Source organism: Phocoena sinus, chromosome 11 (assembly GCF_008692025.1).
Source record: "Phocoena sinus isolate mPhoSin1 chromosome 11, mPhoSin1.pri, whole genome shotgun sequence".
In the NCBI taxonomy this organism is placed as follows: Eukaryota; Metazoa; Chordata; class Mammalia; order Artiodactyla; family Phocoenidae; genus Phocoena; species Phocoena sinus.
This window is the reverse complement of record NC_045773.1, coordinates 63,572,863-63,590,768: the sequence shown is the minus strand read 5'-3', so window position 1 is coordinate 63,590,768 and position 17,906 is coordinate 63,572,863. Positions and strand designations below refer to the sequence as shown.

Here is a 17,906-nt window from a genome sequence, read left to right as displayed (position 1 = left end):
CCAACAGGCCTGGAGGGTGCAGAGCAAGCGGCGCCTTCTGCGCGGATGGGGTGTGCGGACTGTCGGACCCGGCGACAGTCGGGACAGAGGGAATCCCCGCAGCCCCATCCTCCAAAGGGAGACCTGCCCTCGGGGCCGGAGGAAATACCCCCTCCCGGCCGCCGGCCGGGCCCTCACCCCATGCCACATCCGTTAACTGCCCCCCCACAACCTTCAGTGTCATTCCAAGTCCCACCCCCCAGCCCCAGTTCACGACCCCGCCCTCCACCCGCCCTCTCACTGCCCCCGCCACGCCCTCCTCCCTCGAGTGTCCCGGCCCCGCCCTCGCTGTGCCTAGCTGCCCCCCCCCGCCCACCGTCGCCGTGCTTCTGCGCACGCGTGACCCCTCCGGCGCGCGCGGCACCTGGGAGGACCCAGCCCCTCCTTTACGGGGCGGTGGCCCTCGGCAGTTGGCGCGAGGGAGTCGGGGCTTGCGTCCCGCCCCGCACTTCTAAGGCGGGTCCACGGACCGGGAGGGCTAGTACCGAGGCGGTGACGCCGCCGAGAGCCAGCCAATGGGCAGCGGGCGGGGCCAGCCCCAGCGGTTCGAACGGGAAGGCAGGGAAAGAGCGGGAGGAAAGAGCCAGCAGTTTGTGGGAGGGAGCGCCAGCCGCGCCCCTGGGCTCGGGTTCCTACCTTCCCACACTCGCCAGAGGAGTTCCTGCCCCGTGCTGGGGTGGCCTGTGGCAAAGGGGAAACAGAACTAGTGACTGTGGACACCTAGTGGGCAACTCCTAGACGCGGACGACGGGGGCAGGGTATGGGAGCTAGAGGCCACCCGACTCCGGGGATGGTCTGTTAGGGAGAAAAGCTGAAGCCCTAACCTCGTGAAACACACACACAAATGCTTGGCAGAATGGAAGATCCACAGTTCCCATCTTTACAGGCATGAAAAATATCTCCCTTATTGAGCAACCGCTAATAAAACCTTTATTTAAAAAAACAAACAAAAAAACCCTCTTCTTTATTTGATAGGCCCAGGTATCACAGTGCCCCCCTCCCAATAAAGCACCCCCCACCGCCCCCCCTTCCCCGTCTGTCTCACACACACACACACACAAAATCTAGATCCGTCTTCATTTCCTATTGGCCTGGGCAGTACCAATAACACACTGGTTCACCTGCGGGCAGGGGGTTTAGACAAAATAAAAAACGTTTTCAGAGTAACCAAAAGAACAGTTTTCTCCAAATCACCTCCCAACCCCCAATATTTGGGCTGCCCTCAGAGAATCCTAAAATAAGGGCTCTGAAAGGAAGTTCAGGCTGGTCTCAGTTCTCCCATGCCCACTAGGTATTCTAGGTCTGGAAGAGGAGGAAAGGCCTGAGAAGGAACAAAAGCCCCACAAAGGAGCAGAGAGAGGAGCTTCTGTTTCTAGCAGTACCTCGGACTAGACACCCCCAAAGCTCTCCCAACACTAATGCTTAATAAGCTAGATAAAACAAGAACAACACAAATTTAGGAACCAAGGCTATTTGGAAAATTAATGATTCCAAGCCTAGGGGAGGAAATGTACAAGATGGATCTGGAGTAAAGACTACTGGGGACCTATCTAAAGGACACAGGAGCCAAGCTGGAGCTTCTACTGGCCAAAGATGGGCAATTTGAGCATCAGAACGAATAATGACCGCAAAGGATATATACCAAAAGTACAAGTAAGTATCTGTAAGATGTTACCTCCTGGATAAAAACTCACTGTTCACCTTTGAAAGTTGCCAGGATACCAACTTATAATACTGAAAATTGATAAAGAATCTAGAATTTATCCCATCTTACCTATATGGACTGAATTTCAGAATAACCAAATAGATGGTAAAGGGGAGTTATTTATAGAAGAATTGTGATTAATAAATGTAGAACTGAGAAAATCACCATTTAAAAAAAAATCACCATTTAAAAACTCCCTAATAATAGATCTAGATAGTATTACTGATAAAATCACTAGGGGAAAAAGCTGATAGGGAGTTTTTAAATGGATAGATCAGGCTGACAATACCCAAATCCAATGATCAATTTTTTTTTTTTTTTTGCGTTACGCGGGCCTCTCACTGTTGTGGCCTCTCCCGCTGCAGAGCACAGGCTCCGGACACGCAGGCTCAGCGGCCATGGCTCACGGGCCCAGCCGCTCCGCGGCATGTTGGATCCTCCCGGACCGGGGCACGAACCTGCGTCCCCTGCATCGGCAGGCGGACTCTCAACCACTGCGCCACCAGGGAAGCCCCCAATGATCAATTTTTATATCATTAAAAGTGGAACAATTAGGGGGAGGGGGAAAAAAAGTGGAACAACTAGATACTAGGTGCCTCCTGATATGATGCAATAGAAAGTATATCACACCATCGAAGTTTTTTTCCCAAGAAATTTAAACCTGATTCAAATCAAGCCTCTAAATCTACAAAAATTGTGAAGGAAAGAGGAAGCAACCAGCCAAAATCTAGAATATGGTATATTCTATAGGACAAGTGACCCTACTTCTTCAACAAATAAATGCTATAAAAGGGGATGAGATTATTATAGATTAAAAGAAACTCGGACTTCCCTGGTGGCGCAGTGGTTAAGAATCTGCGTACCAACGCAGGGCACACGGGTTCAAGCCCTACTCCCCAGGAAGATCCCACGTGCTGTGGAGCAACTAAGCCCATGTGCCACAACTACTGAAGCCCGCACACCAAGATCCCATGCTCCGCAACAAGAGAAGCCACCACAGTGAGAAGCCCACACACCAGAATGAAGAGTAGCCCCGGCTCGCCACAGCTAAAGAAAGCCCGCACACAGCAACGAAGACCCAATGCAGCCATAAATAAATAAATAAAAATTTAAAAAGAAACTCGAGACAATTTCAACCATATGAAATGGGCGGCTTTGATCCTGAACAGAGCAGATCCAGAACAGAACAGAGCAAACCTAATGTATAAAAAGCATTTCTGAGACAATAGGGAAATTCAACATCTACTGGGTATTAGAGGATATTAAAGAGTTCATGTTGTTGGGTGCTAATGATGTTGCTAGAACTTTACTTGGGGACTTCCCTGGTGGCGCAGAGATTAAGAATCCGCCTGCCAACGCAGGGGACACGGGTTTGAGGCCTGGTCCGGGCAGATCCCACTTGCCGCAAAGCAACTAAGCCCCTGTACCACGACTACTGAAGCCTGTGTGCCTAGAGCCCATGCTCCCACAATAAGAAGCCGCCGCAGTAAGAAACCTGAGCAGCCCCCGCTCGCCGCAACCAGAAAAAGCCCACGTGCAGCAATGAAGACCCAAAGCAGCCAAAAAATAAATAAACTAAAAAAAAAAAAAAAAAAAAGAACTTTACCTGAACTTGCAAGATTGCAAGGGAAATCCTGATTAAAGTAGACCAGGGCAGGGTGCTAAGGTGGCTGACCACTACCATGGCAGCAAGAGTGCAGAAGGGCACACAAGATCAGAGACCCTGAATAAGGCCAGAACACATCGTAGGACTATACCCTCAGGAAAACAAGTAACCAGAGGAAAAAACTGCCCTCTGGAGGCAGACAGTAAAGAAACATCCTGATTTAACTCTAGTAGAAGGAGCTTAAATCTCCTAGAGAATTCATGGCCATGGACACAGCTGATCTTCATGGGGATTGGAGCCTGAATTCACACTATTTGGAACAGTCTGAAAAACCTGTACGTCTTTGATCCAGGAATTCCATTTCAAGGAATCTCTCCCTAGATAGTTAGATGTAACTAAACAAATATAAAATGATAATGTACAAGGTTAGCCAACATGGCTTTGTATGTAATAGTAAAAGGGTGGAAATAATCCAAGTGTCCAGTAGAGGGAACTGGTGGATAAACTTTGGTGCATCTACACAGTGGAGTCCTAGGTAGATGTAAAAATAATGGGGGCGCTCCCCGGGGCTCTCCTGGTGGCGCAGTGGTTGAGAGTCCGCCTGCCAATGCAGGGGGCGCAGGTTCATGCCCCGGTCCGGGAGGATCCCACATGCTGCGGAGCAGCTGGGCCCTCTCTGCAGCAGGAGAGGCCACAGCAGTGAGAGGCCTGTGGACCGCAAAAAAAAAAAAAAAAAAAGCACGGGACAACATAATATATGAGAGGGGGAGAAGAAACGTCTTATATAAGGAGGGAAATCCCATGCATGTTGCTTGTATTTGCAAAAAGAAACATTGGAAGGATAAGTAAAATGATGAAAATGATTACTAGGGCAAGTGGGGAGAATGGGGACAGGGGCAGTGGTTAAATCTCACTTGTCGTATATAGCTTTCTATTGATATAGTTTTGACCTTTCAACTACCTATTTTTAAAAACTTAATTAAAAACCCCCAAACGTCAATAGTTTTTTAAAAAAAAAAGGATCCAGGTAGGTAGTGCCCCAGATGCCTGGCAAATGTACATCCATTCTGGATGAACCATGCCCTCTGGCCTGAAGGACAGTAGGGTAGGGGTGGAGAAGCCTATAATCCCCAGGAGGTCTGACAGGGATGGGACTGGTAGTGACCGCACCTTGGAGGCAAAACGGAGGGAGTTGAGGGACTCAGAGACGTTCTCTTCTAGGGGAGAAATGTTCACAAACATGAGCCTGTGGAGAGAGAGGGGGCCAAGCCCCAGCATCAGTGGCTGGGCAGAGCCTGGGCCAGGTCTTCACGGTGTTGCCTCCCCCACCCTGACCCCAACGTTGTGGTTCCCAGCCCACCCTTTCCCCTCACATCTTAGCGCTGCCGCCCAGAGAGTTCTGCAGCAGGTAGGTCAGCTTGCTGTTCCGGTAAGGCACGTGGGACTCCTAGAGGGTTGGGGGGGGACAGGTGGTTAGGACAGGGCTGGGTTCAGCATGGTCAGCCCCAACCTCTCCCTGGGGTCCGCCTGCCCCCACCCCCATTACTACCTTGTTGCTCAAGGCCATGATGACCAGCCCCAGCGTGGACAGGCTGCTGTTAATGGCCTGCGTTTCCCGAAGGCGTTCCCGCTCTCCAGGGCCGAGGGCCAAGCCGGGGTCTAGCCGCTCACTCCCAGCCAGGTCCACAAGGCTGAGGGGGGCCGCACACTGCAGGCCTCGGCCAGCATGCTCCCCAGAGATCTGCAGCTGGAACACACTGTGACTTCGTGACGATCGCTCATTCTGGGCTGTGCGGGCCACAGCCCGGTTCTGGCGGGCCAGATGGAGCAGGGCCTCCACCTGGGGATGGACAGCAGCAAGAGGCAAAGGCAGGTAGAAGTCAGTACATAGCTAGGTCAGGTAAGGCGATGAGTAAGACTCAGCACCTGCCCTCCTGATGCTTTCTTTCTAGCCAGCAAAAGAATAAGTAAAATACACAGTGTGTCTGAGAGTACTAAGGAGTAAAATAAAACAGAAAAGTAGCATGTGAGGCTGAGGGTTGCAATTTTAGAAAGGATGGCCAGCGGGAATTCCCTGGTGGTCTAGTGCTTAGGACTCTGTGCTTTCACTGCTGGGGTCCGGGTTCAATCCCTGGTTGGGGAACTAAGATCTCACAAGCTGTGCAGTGCGGCCAAAAGTTAGGGAAAGAAAAAAAAAGGATGGTCAGGGATGGCCTCAATGCCTTAAAATCTTAAACGAGGGAGCAAGCCCTTCCAGGAGAGGAGCAGGAATGTTCAGGCAAAGGAGACAGCACGTGCAAAGGCCCTGATCTGAGGGTGTGACGAGCAGGCTGAGGAACAGGCGGGAGGCCAGCATGGATGTCATGAACTGAGCAAGAAGAGTGGGCAGAGGTGAGACCTGAGATTGACGGGCAGGGCCCAGTGGCACCCGCTTCAGCAGGCCCATCACTTCTCTCCACTCCTTGGTTCCACAAAGGCGGATGCACCTCATAGCCCACCAGCCAAAACTGAATATGCAATCTACCCCTCACCACTCACCCTTCCTCATCCTCAGCGTTCTCCTCCCCCTGCTCGTCCACCTCCATCCTTGTCACCCTGCCCATGCCTCCCCAGTGTCCAGGCTAGTGCCCCTCAGCACTTACCTCTCTCTCACAGGAGACAGGAACATATCGGGCGTTGGTGACAGTAAGCTCCTCGCTCCCCGGCCCTGCCCGGCGAATCTCACACTCACCCCCATGGCCCTTCCGGGTCCCAGTGGCCAGCAGGTCTCGGACAGTCTCATTGTAGATCTCTACGTAACTTGCCACAAAGCTGTAGGTCCAGCCCTGGCCACTTAGCTCCTGGGCCACAGAAAAGAGGTGCCGCAGGGCCCGAGGGATCAGCCCCTCCACCTGGGGGTCTCCCCCAGGCCCACCCTCCATGGTGAAGGTCTTGCCACTGCCTGTCTGGCCGTAGGCAAAAATGCATACTGGGTAGCCATCCAGGGCTGACTGGACAAGCATGGAAATCTCTTCAAACACTTCATCCTGTCCACTCCCTGGTGGGAATACCCGGTCAAAGGAGAAGTCATGGCGGGTGGGGGCAGCTGGCGCCCCACTCAGGGTCCCACGCCGCTCGTCAGACCGGGAGAGGCTGAGTCGGGTTGGAGGATCGGAGGGCCCGCTGGGGCCGGAGGGAAATAGCAGGAAGCCAGGGGGTGGGGTGGACTCCCCTGGAAGGACAGGGCGGACCCGGCAGAAGACACGGACATTGCCTTTGAGTTCCTGCAGCTGGTTGTGTAGCCGCCGGCGCTCCATCTCGAGCCCATGGAGACGTTCTTCCCGCTTAAACAGTAAGTCCGCCTGGGCTGCAGCCTCCTGGCGCAGGGATGCCAGCTCTGCTTGGCTGCCCGACAGAGCAGCTTCTGATGCCTGTAGCCTCCTCTGTCCAGAACAGAGCAGACACAGAGGGTGAGATGCAACCAAGAACAAGAACAAGTCATGATGGGATGCGGGGGTGGGAGGTGGGCTGGGCCCTGCCCCCAAGGACTTCACAGACTGGTAAAGAAAGAGATAAGGAAATAGGAATCATAGTACTAGAATAGGGAGTGCTATGGGAGCATCCAGAAGGGGCACAAGGAGAATGATATCTAGGCTGACACCCAAAAAGTATGGGAGTGGACCAAGGGAAGGATGGAGTGCAGAAAGAATATTCCACAAAGAGGGACGTGTATATGCAAAATGCCCTGAATTGAGAATCGAGTCATTTGAGAGACTACAAGTAATGCAATCTAGTTGGTGCTCGCCAAGGAGTCAAATGGATGAGGAGAAGAGAGAATGCGTGGGAATTTTCATCAGGAAAACAGAGAAAGAAGAAAGGGGACGGAGAAGTAGAGGCGATATAGACCCGGAGAAGATACGGAAACAGAGTCAGGATAGGGTGAAGTGGGGCAGAAAGCAAGACAGAGTCAGGAGTGGGCGGGGGTGGGGGCGACGGGGGAGCAGGGTAGGGGACGGAGGTGTACTGCCAGAGAGAGGTGGTCAGGGATTCAAAGCCCAAAGTGACTTCCGGGCAACCTAGAAAGAAGGGTCAGCACTTGACGAGAACCTGGCCCTTACCTCCTGCTCCTCCAGCTGGGCAGCCAGCCCCCTCCGCTCCTCCTGCAGTTCCAGCTGTTCTTTCTGGAGCTCTTGCACTAAGCCCTCCTGCGTGCCCAGCCGCTCTTCCAGCTCTAGGACCCGAGCGCTCAGGTTCCCCAGCTCCTGTTGGCCCTGCTCAGCCTGGGCCCGCATCCTGGCCAACTCCTCTTCCAGCGTCCTGCGCTCTGTCCCCAGGGCCGTGGCCTGTTGCTGGGCCTCCCTGAGCTGGTTCCGCAGCTGTTGGTTCTCCTGGTCCAACATCTGGGTCCTCTCACGGCAGCATTTCAGCTCTGCGTTTAGGTCACATAACTGACCCTTTAAGTCCCAGGCTGGACGTTTGCTGGGTTTCTTCCTTCCCACCGCAGGAGGAGCAGCTGTTGCTAAGATGGGCACAGAAAAGACAAAGGTCAGGGAACTCTTGGCTCTGTCTCGCTCTCTCCTCCCTCCTAGCCTTTAGGGCCTCCACACCTGACCCTCCATCTCCTTCTTCTTCAGACAGGGAAGAGACCAAAAGGATTTTTCTAGGTACTCACGACCTTCTCTTCCCTATCCCAGCCTCTCACCCAAGGATTATATTTGTCACCTACTGCCAGGCTTCTGGGCAGGAACAGCAGGGCCTGGCTTCTGATTCTTCAGCACTAGAGAATTGGGGGAGGTGACATAAAGAATTATAGCATCAGGGTCCCTCCACCTCCATCCTTCTCCCTTTAGCCCCAATCCCTTCTTGGCCCCAGGTCTTAAGCACTGTTACCTGTGGCGATAGCTGCGGAACATCGGGGTCCTGTCTTCCTGGGAACTTTCGGCACTGTCGGGAGATTGGACAGAAGAAAAGCAGAGTCATGATTCTCAGGGTGGCATGTACCCTGGCTGGGCCGAAGGCAGAGGAGCTGCTTTTTCAGAGGATTAGAAGAAATAAGATAACTTCCTTCTTCCCTTAAATCTGACCAACTCCTAGAGATATCCTTCCTAGGACCAACAAGCCAAGAAACAAGTTGGACCAAGACAAGCAAAAAGAGCAAGGGAGCAGAACCAGGTGTAAAGTACGCTAGCATGTGTGTAAAACATGTTGGGGAACATGCCCATATTTGCTTGCAAACCCACAGAACATCCCTGGAAGGACTCACAGTTGCCCCTGGTGGGGGGACTGGGTGCCTGGGGAACATGGGCAGGAAGGAGATTTTTCACTGTATAACAACTTTCGTGCCTTCGGAATTTTGAAACAAGTGAAACATATTACCTATTCAAAATAAGCTAAGATTGAAAGAAAAGAAAAAGAAAAAGAAAGAAGTGAGTTGAAGAGAACTGGACTTTGTGCCCTGGAGCCCACCTGCGGTCTGGCCTTGTGTCTGTGGCACAGTGGTGAGGGCCGTTGCTCTGGGGCGGGACGTGGCCACTTTGGTGCCCAGGCCTCGTGTCCTTTTCTGGGGAAAGACAAGGATGGGGGGTGGAGTCCATGGTTAACCTCTGATGGCTTTATACACACACACACACACACACACACACACACACGTACATGGATTTCCAAACCCAGCTCACCTTCTCAGGCTCCAAGTCCTCCTCCATCTGGTCGGGACCCCTCTTCAGCCTGCTTCCCGGGAGAGGGAGCCGGGAAGGGGCCTTGGCCAGGGCTCTCTTCAGTTCTATGTTCCCCTTCACTTCCAACAAGGGGGACCTCTGCTGGGAAGAGAGAGACCCTTCAGACAATACCCTGTGGCCCAAATGTCCCAAGAACTCCCGTTTATGGCCCCCCAGCCTAATTCTCATCACCACCAACAAGCATTATATGAGTACCCCTTGTGCCACAAACTGCGGCTCACAGATGATGTGCCGTCTAAAAACCATGGAGAGGTGGGACGTAACACAAACCCTAAGGGAACAGCTGGACAGATCCTGAATTTCAGCTAAGTTTAAGGGCAGTACTTAAAAAAGCAGGGAAAAGGAACACTCCTTCCGGAAGGCAAAACCTTAAGCTTGCACATGGTACAGCTGGGAAACCACTATGCCCCTTTAGGGAAAGCTGAGATCATAAACAAGGGAGAGAGTTGGAAGAATAAGTTTGAAGACTGGGTAGGAGGAGCAGGTAACATTTATTGGGAACTGTTTCAAATGCTTCATCTGTATCAACTGACTTAAACCTCCCAGCCCACTGAGGAGGAGCTATTATTAGCCTCATTTTGCAGATGAGGGAAGGAAGGCTGAGAGGTAAACTAGCTGGTCTAAAGTCATCAGTGAATAAAAAGCAAAGCCAGGGTTAGAATCTAGACAGTCTGGTTCTGGAGGCCATGTTTGTAACCACTTGATCACACTGTCTCATAGGGCATTGATGCTAAGCTCAGGAATTTAGGCTTTAGCCCTGCATATATGGAGAGCCAGATACAGTTTCTGATCAGGCATGTGAAAAACATACAAAAGAGCCTATTATAAATAATAATAGGGACTTCCCTGGTGGCACACTGGTTAAGAATCATCCATCTGCCAATGCAGGGGACACGGGTTCGAGCCCTGGTCCAGGAAGACCCCACATGCAGCGGAACAACTAAGTCCATGAGCCACAACTACTGAGCCTGTGCTCTAGAGCCCACGAGCCACAACTACTGAAGCCTGCGCACCTAGAGACTGCGCTCTGCAACAAGAGAAACCACCGCAATGAGAAGCCCGTGCACAGCAACGAAGAGTAGCCCCCGGTCACTACAACTAGAGAAAGCCCATGTGCTGCAAAGAAGACCCAATGCAGCCAAAAATAAATAAACAAACAAACAAACAAACAAATAAATAAATAATAATGAGGTGTAAGTAGGCTGACTTGCATGGGGAAGACGAGGAAGCAGGGGCATGACCAGTCTGGAGACCACCGAAGTACAGGTATGAGGTAGGGGCGTGGGAAAGAAAGATCCTCTCCTCTAAGCAGCCCAGTTCAGTACGTGGGGATCATGCCCACCCTATGGTTACTCCTACATAGGATGACCAACTATTCTGGTTTGCCAAGAACTGAGAGGTTTCTTGGGACACAGCATTTCAGTGCTAAAACCAGGTAATTCCTATGCAAACCAGGACAAGTGGTCACCCTACTCCTATCCCACCATCAGGAAAGCACCATGTACAGATCAACTTCTTATTTTCACTATAGGTAACTATTAATTCCAAGGCCAATCTCTCTCTGCCCTTCAGTTTACTTCATTCATTCAATATTTACAAAGTGCCTATTACATGCCAGGAAATGATCTGGATTCTGGAGTAACAGACATGGTCCCTGTCCTCAAGATTGTGACAGGACAGTAGGCAAGCGAAGCATTTAAAGAGATGATTAAATCTTTACCAAGTGCTATCATAAAAGGATCCCAAAGGAGGGTGTGGGCATCCAGTTTAGATGGGGAGAGTGTCAGACACAATTCTACAAAGTATTTTCAGGCCAAGCCTTAAAGATGAGGAAGAGTTGGCTTGATGGGCTTGGGCCAAGGAGGAGCATTCCAAGCAGAAAGCAAGGAGAGGGACTTGTAAGGAATGACAAATTATTCTGTTCAAGTGAACACAGGGATGTGCATAGAAAGTGGGGAGAGGTAGAAGGGAAAGACCGTGGTATGCCGTGATAAGGAATCCGGGGTCTACTGAAGACAAGAGGGACACTGATGATTTTTAAACATAAGAATAGTATGACTCGATCTTTACTGAAAAAGTGAACTGTGCGCAATGCAAAGAATGAACGGAAATAGAAGATGAGGGTTATCGCAGCAGAGGGATGGCGTCATTCCTTCATTCATCCATTCAACAAGGATTTGTTGCACTAGATTTGTTGAATGACTGCTCTTCTAGGCTCTGGTGTGAGAGTAATGAATGTAAAGTCCCTGCCTGCCCAGAGCTTACTTTCTAGGGCAGCCTTTCCAAACTGGGGTACAAGAGAATTAAGCTCTACAGAAAATGATCTGTTTTCTCAATTCTCCCAAGAATATAAAAAACAGCTCTTACCATTCTAGGTGCCTCAGAGAGAAGTTAATGCATTAGATACAAAGGATGCCTTAGGGCATTAGATCTTAATTCTCATGGAACTCAGTTGAGAGGGGATGTTCTAAGGGTTTGATGGCTAAGCAGAGCTGGCGTGGAGGTGGGGGGGAGTAGCTAGAGGTCAGGCAGTGAAGGAGATGTAGTCCAGGCTGACTCCAAGAAGCCTGCCCTGGTTCCCAAGATCACAGAAGGAAAATCTGGGTTTGTTTGTTTTTTAATTAAACTTCTCATTTTAAAACCACTGTAGATTCACATGCAGTTGTAAGAAATGATATGGAGAGATCTGAGAGTGACTGAAGGGCTAATTTTTAAGAGATGCTAAGTTCAACTTTGGGAAAGTGAGGTTAAGGATGTTCACAGAACATCACTAAAGAGAAAACTCTGAAACAATTTGATATCCTGGTTTTTAAATTTTTAGTTTATTGGTTTATTGTCTTTCCTAACATTAGACTGTGAGCATCACAAGAACATGCCTGTTTTGTTCACAACTATAGAACCAGAGTGCCCAGTACAATGTCTGCTACATGGTAGGACTCAATACTTTTTTTTTTTTAATTTTTGGCAGCGCCGAACAGTCTGTGGGATCTTAGTTCCCCGACCAAGGATCAAACTTGGCAGTGAAAGCACGGAGTCCTAACCATCGGACTGCCAGGGAATTCCCTCAATACATTTTTCAAGGAATGAAATTAGATGTCCACCAGCAGGGAAATGCTCAAATAAACTGCAATGCATCCAAACCATTGGCTCCTATACAAATAAAAAGGGGAAAAAAAGGAGGTGGTGTTCTCTTTTCCTGCCACCTGCAGAAATGTGCACAAAGAATGCTGATTTTAATTCACTTTAATCAAATGTAGTATGAAAACTAAATTTTTCTTTTAAGTATTTCAAGGTCAAACACTGAATTTTTTTAATTACCTGTGCCTTCGTTCTCCCTACACTACGATAGTGGATCAACTAAAGGCCTACCTCCCAGGAATTTGTGTGGGTTCAGAAAATGTGTTCAAAGGTTTGTTTATTCAGGACAACTCCTAAGAGTACAGTATTTATTTTTCTCCCATCTATAAAGCTAGACAGGATGACTCCCAACTTTCCACAATAAGCATATGCACTTAACCTTCTATAAAAACAGATTTTCATGGAACCCCTCCTATACCCACTTCCCAGGATCACAGATGGATGCCCTGCTGCTAAGGAATCTCCTGCACGTGAGCATCTGCTCCCACCCTCACCCACACAGGAATAGTGCTCCAGCAAGCCTTCCTTCTCTCCTCTGCACCATCATTTTCACTCTCTCCTGGATCATTCCAATCAGTATATAATACATGTTATTATTACTTCCAACCAAAAAGAGTTTTTCTCTCCTAACCCTGTCCCAGTCAGGCTTTCACTCCCACCATTCCACCAAAACTGCCCTCAAGGTCACAAGTCTGCTTGTGTTGCTAAACCAATTCTTCATCTTTTTGTTTCTTGACCCATCAGCAGCGTGTAATACAACTAATCACTCTCTCTCTTCCTTAATACACTCGCTTCATTTAGCTCCTGGGAGATCATCCTCTCCTGGTTTTCCTACCTCGCTGGTAGATCCTCTTCATATACCCAAACTTTAACAGTGGTCTTTCTATTCTCTATCTACACTCTAGGCCACTCCTATGGCTTTAAACACCATTCATATGCTGACAACTCCCAAACTATTGTCTCCAGCCCAGACTCTGAAATCTTAACCTCCTGACGTCTAACCCTCCTTCAACCTTGCTCTCTTGCAGCTTCCTCCATCTCAGTTGATATAAATCCATCTTTCAGCTGCTCAAGCAAATACACCCAAAGTCCTCTCATTCTCTTACGTACCACGAAGTCTAACATCAGCAAACGTGGCCAACTCTATCTTCCAAATAGATCCGTAATCGGACCACTTGTAACCACCTCCTCTGCTACTACCATGATCCAAATTACCATCATCTGTCACCTGGATTATCACACTCTACTGGTTCTCAACTAGGGATGGTTCTCTCAACTAGGGATGGTTCTCAACTAGGGATGACTTTACTCCCCAGGGGACGTTTGACAATGTCTAGAGACACTTTGTCATGATTAGGTGGGGGTTGCTACTGTCATCTAGTGGGTAGAAGCCAGGAATGCTGCTAAACAACAGACAACTTATAGGACAATCCCCCGGCCCCCCATAAGAAGTCAATAATGTGAAAGCTGAGAAAACCTGCCCCATTCCTAAAAGCTCTCCTTGTTTCTATCCTTTCTTCCTTACAGTCTAATCTCAATGCAGCTGCTAGAGTGGTCCTCTCCTTTTTCTTTTTGGCGGTACGCGCGCCTCTCACTGTGTGGCCTCTCCCATTGCGGAGCACAGGCTCCAGACGCGCAGGCTCAGCGGCCATGGCTCACGGGCCCAGCCGCGGCATGTGGGATCTTCCCGGACCGGGGCACGAATCTGTGTCCCCTGCATCGGCAGGCGGACTCTCAACCACTGCGCCACCAGGGAAGCCCCTAGAGTGGTCCTCTTAAATTGTAGGACAGATCTTGTCTCTCTTTGCTTAAAACCATCCAGTGGGGCTTCCCTGGTGGCGCAGTGGTTGAGAGTCCGCCTGCCGATGCACCTAGAGTGGTCCTCTTAAATTGTAGGACAGATCTTGTCTCTCTTTGCTTAAAACCATCCAGTGGGGCTTCCCTGGTGGCGCAGTGGTTGAGAGTCCGCCTGCCGATGCAGGGGACACAGGTTCGTGCCCCGGTCCGGGAAGATCCCACATGCCGCGGCTGGGCCCGTGAGCCATGGCCGCTGAGCCTGCGCGTCTGGAGCCTGTGCTCCGCAATGGGAGAGGCCACACAGTGAGAGGCGCGCGTACCCGCAAAAAAAAAAACCATCCAGTGATTACCATCTCACTCAGAGAAAAAAAATCAAAGTCTTCAAAACGGCCCCTGCGAGGAGCAATGCATTCAACAGCCCCCTCTGTTACCTGACATCCCTTCCCACAAACTTCCCCATTGCTCATTCCATTTCGGGTTTGCTACACAACTCTAGTGGCTTTGCTCTAGCGATTCCCTCTGCCTGGAATGATCTTAATAACTACTTGCCTGTTTCCCTCACCTCTTTCAAGTCTTTATTCAACTCTCACCTTCTTAACGGAGCTTACTAAGACAACCCAATTTAACAGTCTATCTTGTCAGCTGGCCTCCCCTTCCCTCTCTTAATCTGCTCAAAATTTTCCTTTTCTCCATAGCCCTTATCACCTTCTTAACAGCATTATATAATTTACTTATCACATATTGCCTGTCTCCCATGGAATGGCAGCTCCATGATGACAGGGATCTCTGCTTGCTCACTGCCGCATCCCAAGCACATAATAGGTGCTCAGTAAATATGTGATGAATAAATATGAGAAGGCTTCTATTTTTTTTCACTGTCACATCACACTGCTCTGCTCTCTGGCTGGCAGGATACAAAGAGTATCTCTTCAAGTTGAAACCTGACTTTGGGTAAATCTGAATGTGAAATACTAGTAAACAGAGGATTCAGGCAGGAGGCCTTTTCTGGCACCAGAAGTCAACCCACTCTCACTGTCACAAACACACCTCTCTCCACTGGAGAGGGGAGGTTGCAGGTGGTTGTGAGGTGCAGCAGGGCACTGATGAGAGAAGAAATTAAGTTAACCAGTCCCACTGAGCAGAGATCTCTGCAAAACCTGGGGAAGGAGAGATAATGAGGAGTCCTTCAGTTCACAGTACTCCATTCCCCTTCTCCCCTTCCTACACCCCGAAGAGGCCGCAAAGAGGAGAGAGGACACGAAAGGACATCAGCAGGGATTTGGCCTCAGACACCACTTCCCTAGAGCTAGTGGTCATCTCAGAACCCACACTGCAATAGTGAGTAGGAATGGACAGGTGGGAACGTGTTCAGACAAGCCTGAGAATTCGAAATGGGAAATCCTGGAAACATGAAAGTGAGCAAGGGCGTGGGGGACTCCCTGAAGCTGCGGGAAGGCAGGCAGACTCCCCCCACCCCCACTCCTGGGGCTGCTCCCTGCCTTCTCCACTCGCCACCCCTCATCCCTTTCGACTGTGCGGGGGCGAACGACCTTGGCCCTGCAGGCAGGCAGAACTGAGGCCGCCGGCACGTCAGCACTGCGGAGTGGGGCGACCAGCTGTCGTACCCGCGCCGACCCCTACTCACCTGCGGCTCCATGTCCAGCTCCGTGCCACACACGGCAGGGAAGCGCAATGGAAGAGGACAGGGCGCCGGGCCTCCCGGGACCCGCGTTCTCTCGCGCGCTCGCGACACAGAACACGCTCGTCCCGGGCTCCGGCGCTGCCAGCGCGGCGCCACACCCGCCACTTTTGAATTTCAACGGCCGCCACCCTGCTCACCTCGCTCCGCACTCAGGGGCCAATCATCGCCGCCGCCACAGCCGAGGGCCAATCGCAGCGTCGTCCACCTCCCGAGGCCACACCTCACTAGGCCACCGCCTTCCCGTTCCTGCTTCCCATGCCCTGGGAGGCTGGCGGGTTAGTCACACTTCCGGCCTCACTGTTTCTTTTCTCACCCCACCCCTCCTCCAGCGGGAGTCGCGCTGGACTTCCGCTCGGCTCCCGGCCTCCGCTCGCTGCGTCAGAAATTGCAGGGAACACGCCGCCCTAACGTAACTCGTGTGGGGGCGGGGACGCTGGAGGAAAGGAATCACGCGTGCGCAAACAGAATCCTTGCGGGGCGCGACCAGTGCCCCCTAGCGGCGGCAGTAGGAAGCGCACTCGTTAGCCCCGACTGGATCGATGTGATTGCGGATGGTGCGCGACGTCTCCCAGATGCTTAGAACTGATCCCGGAAGTTGATGCTGGATCCCTTGTGCGGATGTCAGAGTGGCTGAATCTGCCCATTCCCTGGTCTCTTTGGCATTTATCACCAAACTTAATGACCTTGAGTACAGCTTGGCGCTCCATGGAAGCCCGACGGTGGGAATTCGAGGCCCAGGAGAGGAGGATTTTTCTCTCCAGTCAGCCTCCTCGCCTTACCTCCTACGTACCTGGGCGCTGTTACTGGTGCTAGAGAACTGGCTTGAGTCTTTCCGAGCCTAGAGCCCATGGAGGCCTTACTGCTTACGTTTATGGAATATTTTTTATGCTTTTCAGACTAACTGTACCCGTGCATTATCCCTTTTAATGATCCCTCAATTCACTGGGCTCTTACTCTGTGTCAAGTGCTTTGCATTTCTTATTTGCAAGCTAGATGAAGGAGCCAGATTCAGAAAGGTGAAGTAACAAGTACAAAGTCACACTGCTGATTGGGAGTGGATCTAGATTCCACTAGTTTTGAAATACAAGCTATGGGCCTTCCCTGGCGGCCCAGTGGCTAGGACTCTGAGCTTCCACTGCAGGGGGAACGGGTTCGATTCCTGGTTGGGGAACAAAGATCCTACATGCTGCAAGGCGTGGCCAAACAAAACAAAACAAAAGACCCCACCAAGCTATATTGGTTATCTCACACTACTTCTAATAACCTTAGTAACAAAAACAACAACCTCTTATCTGTGAATAATTTGCAGAGTTGTTCTGCTACTCTTAGTTACCAACCATCCTGGAGGTAGGCAGGGCAGGGATTTTATTTATGAGACTGAAAGGCAGGGGACTTAAGGGATTTGTCTTGGTGCATAATTGGAGATTGACCGAACTGGAACTCAAGCCACATATCTTCTAATCCAGTGCTTTGACTTGAATGCAAACGTGCTTGTGGTGGGGAGCAGACTGTGGGGAGACACAGTGTCTAAAAACCCTGCCATCATCCCCCAACCTTTGAAATCCTAGGAAAGTACATGGAGCAGGAGCTTGAAGAGTGAGTAGTGATGGAGGAAACTGGAAAAAACCAACCCTGGATGGGTAAAGACAACTGAGAAGGGAAACAGAAGAAATGTATATCAAAAGACATTTATCTGGGGCTTCCCTGGTGGCGCAGCGGTTGAGAGTCCGCTTGCCGATGCAGGGGACACGGATTTGTGCCCCGGTCCGGGAGGATTCCACATGCCCGTGAGCCATGGCCGCAGAGCCTGCGCGTCTGGAGCCTGTGCTCTGCAACGGGAGAGGCCGCAGCAGTGAGAGGCCCGCGTACTGCAAAAGAAAAAAAAAAAAAAAAGACATTTATCAAAGTTAAAAAACAGATGTTAGACTAGGAGAAATATGGACATTAAAGAGGAAAAAGTTTATTCATCTTAATCGATGCAGAAAAACTACTCAAAATATTCAACATCCATTGATATTGAAGAAAAATGAACGTAACCTGTTAAAGGACATATTCAAAAATCCAACAGCACACATCACAATAATGGCGAAGTGTTGAAAGCCTTCCTCTTTTTATTTATTGCGGTGCGTGGGCTTTTCATTGCGGTGGCTTCTCTTGTCACAGAGCACAGGCTGTAGGTGCATGGGCTTCAGTAGTTGTGGCTCG

The 17,906-nt window shown here is 50.5% G+C and overlaps 1 protein-coding gene across 3 annotated transcripts; it reads right to left on the bottom strand.

Moving 5' to 3' along the window:
* Positions 1–944: 944 nt before the first annotated feature.
* Positions 945–15,959, bottom strand: KIFC1 (kinesin family member C1). 3 transcript variants are annotated; one of them, XM_032650313.1, is made up of 11 exons: positions 15,839–15,959; positions 9,005–9,145; positions 8,796–8,889; positions 8,220–8,273; positions 8,056–8,106; positions 7,448–7,848; positions 5,993–6,772; positions 4,900–5,190; positions 4,724–4,797; positions 4,521–4,596; positions 945–1,160 (listed from the first exon to the last, which is right to left on the bottom strand). In XM_032650313.1, exons 2-11 carry the CDS (start codon positions 9,029–9,031, stop codon positions 1,116–1,118), a joined length of 1,893 nt encoding a protein of 630 aa, XP_032506204.1. In that variant the 5' UTR covers positions 9,032–9,145; positions 15,839–15,959; the 3' UTR covers positions 945–1,115. The 3 variants fall into 3 exon arrangements, with proteins under 3 accessions (XP_032506204.1, XP_032506201.1, XP_032506202.1); XM_032650310.1 differs by lacking the exon at positions 15,839–15,959 and adding an exon at positions 15,645–15,798; XM_032650311.1 differs by having other exon boundaries at positions 978–1,160; positions 9,005–9,142; positions 15,645–15,852.
* Positions 15,960–17,906: the final 1,947 nt, after the last annotated feature.

Coding starts and splice junctions, on each gene's coding strand:
- KIFC1 (XM_032650310.1), bottom strand. Junction 8,890..9,004: donor AGGACTTGGAGCCTGAGAAG/GTGAGCTGGGTT, acceptor GTCTTTCCCCAG/AAAAGGACACGAGGCCTGGG. Junction 8,274..8,795: donor GACACAAGGCCAGACCGCAG/GTGGGCTCCAGG, acceptor ATCTCCCGACAG/TGCCGAAAGTTCCCAGGAAG.